This window comes from Vespa crabro, chromosome 15 (assembly GCF_910589235.1).
Source record: "Vespa crabro chromosome 15, iyVesCrab1.2, whole genome shotgun sequence".
NCBI lineage: Eukaryota > Metazoa > Arthropoda > Insecta > Hymenoptera > Vespidae > Vespa > Vespa crabro.
The window spans coordinates 3,103,115-3,105,614 of record NC_060969.1 but is presented as its reverse complement, the minus strand read 5'-3'; the positions used below and the strand labels follow the sequence as shown (position 1 = coordinate 3,105,614).

The following is a 2,500-nucleotide window of genomic DNA, read 5'->3' as shown; positions in this document are numbered from 1 at the left end:
TGATCAACATATTATTTGTATATATATATATATATATATATATATATATGTATGTATAATATATACACGTACTAAATATTATGTACACGTTTCTATCTTTCAATTTTTCTTTTCTTCTTCCTTTTCTTTTTTTTATTTTCTATTTCGTTTGTAAACATTAATCGAAGAATAGATATCTATATAATAAATGTGAGGAGAAAATGATAATAAAAAAATAAAAAAGAGAAAAAAGAAAAAACAAAAAAGAGAAGAAATAGGGAAAAAGAAAAGAAAGAGCGTAGATGAAAAACGGAAAGAGGGGAAAAAAATTGTGGGCAAAAAATTACTCAAGATATTTCAAATGTAGAAGTAAAAGAGGCGTAATGACGAAAAATCCGAGAGATTTCACTTATGATATTAATTATGACACGCTATCTTAACGAATAAACGAGGAGGAATTTCTTTCTCATGTACTTAATGATCCTTCATATTTTTTCTTTTGTGTTTCTCTCTATCTCTTTCTCTCTCTCTCTCTCTCTCTCTCTCTCTCTCTCTCTCTCTTTTCTTTTTTCTTTTTTTTTTTTTTTTCATTTAATATAATCCTCTTACCTCATAGCTCTCTGCATTATACGTTAGATATCGATTTCGTTAGAAATCTGTTAGTGTGTTCGATGAACCTCTCGCGTGACATACGATAATCTCGTAAAACATAGAAGATAAGATAAGCGGAGGTACAGAGTTTTTTCTCTCTCTCTCTCTTTTTTTTTTTAATCTTTTCTTTTCTTTCTTTCTGTTTTTTTTTTTTTTTTTTTTTTTCTTTTTTTTTGATCGTTCTTCTTCCTCGAACTTCCGAAAGAAATTGTACATCGATTACATCGGGATTGTTTTTCCAATGAAATATTAACGAATTCGCGTATTAACAAAAGCTCTCGAGAAAATGATATATAACATCAACGTTGGATTTGAGGCTTGGCTGACTTTTAATCAGTTCTAATGACGTAGGACATTTTTTTTTTTTTTCTTTTTTCTTAATTTACATTTACAAAACCTGATACGTGCCTTCCGATAGTCGTACGTTATTGGCTGTAACGATTATGCTGATAAACATGTTTTGCATATATTGACAATTTGTATAAAATGAGAGAGACGTCTATGAGAGTGTTCAGTATTTTATTTTAACGAATAACACAACGATCATGCAGGACGAATTGAAGGTATCATTAAAAATTATATATATATATATATACATATGTATATAGTTTATGTGTAAAAAAAGAAAAAGTAACAAATAAAAGTAACAAATATTTGTTACTCCTATTATTTCTAGTATTTGTCAGGATTTGGCTGTGAATTTTCAAGCGAGGATGAACGTTGTCCTGGATCTTTACCTATCGGCCAAAACAATCCGCAAAAATGTTCTTATGGACTTTATGCCGAACAGCTCTCTGGTACAGCTTTTACAGGTTAGAGTAAATCCTTAAAAAAAAAAAAAAAAAAAAAAAAAAAAAAAAAAAAAAAAAAAGAAAAAAAAATAACACATATTCGAAAATAATTTTAACAATAATTTTTGATAAATCCCACTTATTGATCGTTAGCACCACGTTCTCAGAACAAAAGATCCTGGCTCTATAGAATCAGACCTTCCGTCGTTCACAAACCTTATCAAAAATTAATGGAAAAAGATATTGGCCATATCGATTACGATTGGAACATTATGGAACCTAATTTAAATCAGGTAAAAAAGAAAAGAAAAAAAAAAAAAAAAAAAAAAAAAAAGAAAAAAAAGATCAATAATAGATAAATATATTTTATGAAAAATTTCTATCGTCTTATTCATCATCATCATCATCATCATTATCATCGTCATCGTCATCGTCATCGTCATCGTCATTATTGTCATTGTTAGCTGAGATGGAAACCATTTGACATTCCAACAAGACAAAATTCTGAGATTGACTTCGTTCAAGGATTACATACGATATGCGGTGCTGGCGATTCTCATATTCGTCAAGGAATTGCCATACACGTTTATCTTTGTAATGTATCGATGAAAGATAAAGCTTTTTATAACGCCGATGGAGATTTTTTAATCGGTAAGAAATAATTAAAAAAAAAAAAAAAAACATAAGTTATCGACATATGATTATATTAATTAGACTTTTTTTTTTTTTCTCATGTAACAGTACCACAGTTAGGTGTCCTGTTGATAACCACTGAATTTGGTAAAATCCGATGCGAGCCCAATGAAATATGTGTTATCCAACAAGGAATGCGTTTCTCTATAACGGTTCTTGGTCCATCCAGAGGTTACATACTTGAGGTCTTTGATAATCACTTCCAACTTCCCGATTTAGGACCAATCGGTAAAATCCAATATAAATATTGTCGATTTAATAAATAAATTTCATGATTTGACAAAGTCACGTGCTATAATGTACATATCCTATGATATACTTCTTAAATCAAATAGACACGTGAACTTTTATTGATTTGATCGAAGGAAAAGGAAAAAAAAGAAAAA

At 29.1% G+C, this 2,500-nt stretch overlaps 1 protein-coding gene across 2 annotated transcripts in view; it reads left to right on the top strand.

The window, feature by feature from the left end:
- The first annotated feature begins 1,058 nt into the window (after nucleotides 1–1,058).
- LOC124429310 (homogentisate 1,2-dioxygenase) overlaps nucleotides 1,059–2,500 on the top strand; it is a 5,520-nt gene continuing 4,078 nt past the window's right edge. The window contains exons 1-5 of one of the 2 annotated variants that reach the window (XM_046974428.1): nucleotides 1,059–1,193; nucleotides 1,307–1,442; nucleotides 1,589–1,714; nucleotides 1,886–2,072; nucleotides 2,163–2,342. In XM_046974428.1, coding sequence (XP_046830384.1) covers nucleotides 1,344–1,442; nucleotides 1,589–1,714; nucleotides 1,886–2,072; nucleotides 2,163–2,342 — 592 coding nt within the window. In that variant the 5' untranslated portion in view covers nucleotides 1,059–1,193; nucleotides 1,307–1,343. Of the gene's footprint in view, nucleotides 1,194–1,306; nucleotides 1,443–1,574; nucleotides 1,715–1,885; nucleotides 2,073–2,162; nucleotides 2,343–2,500 lie in introns of both variants that reach the window. The other variant, XM_046974427.1, reaches the window with a different exon arrangement.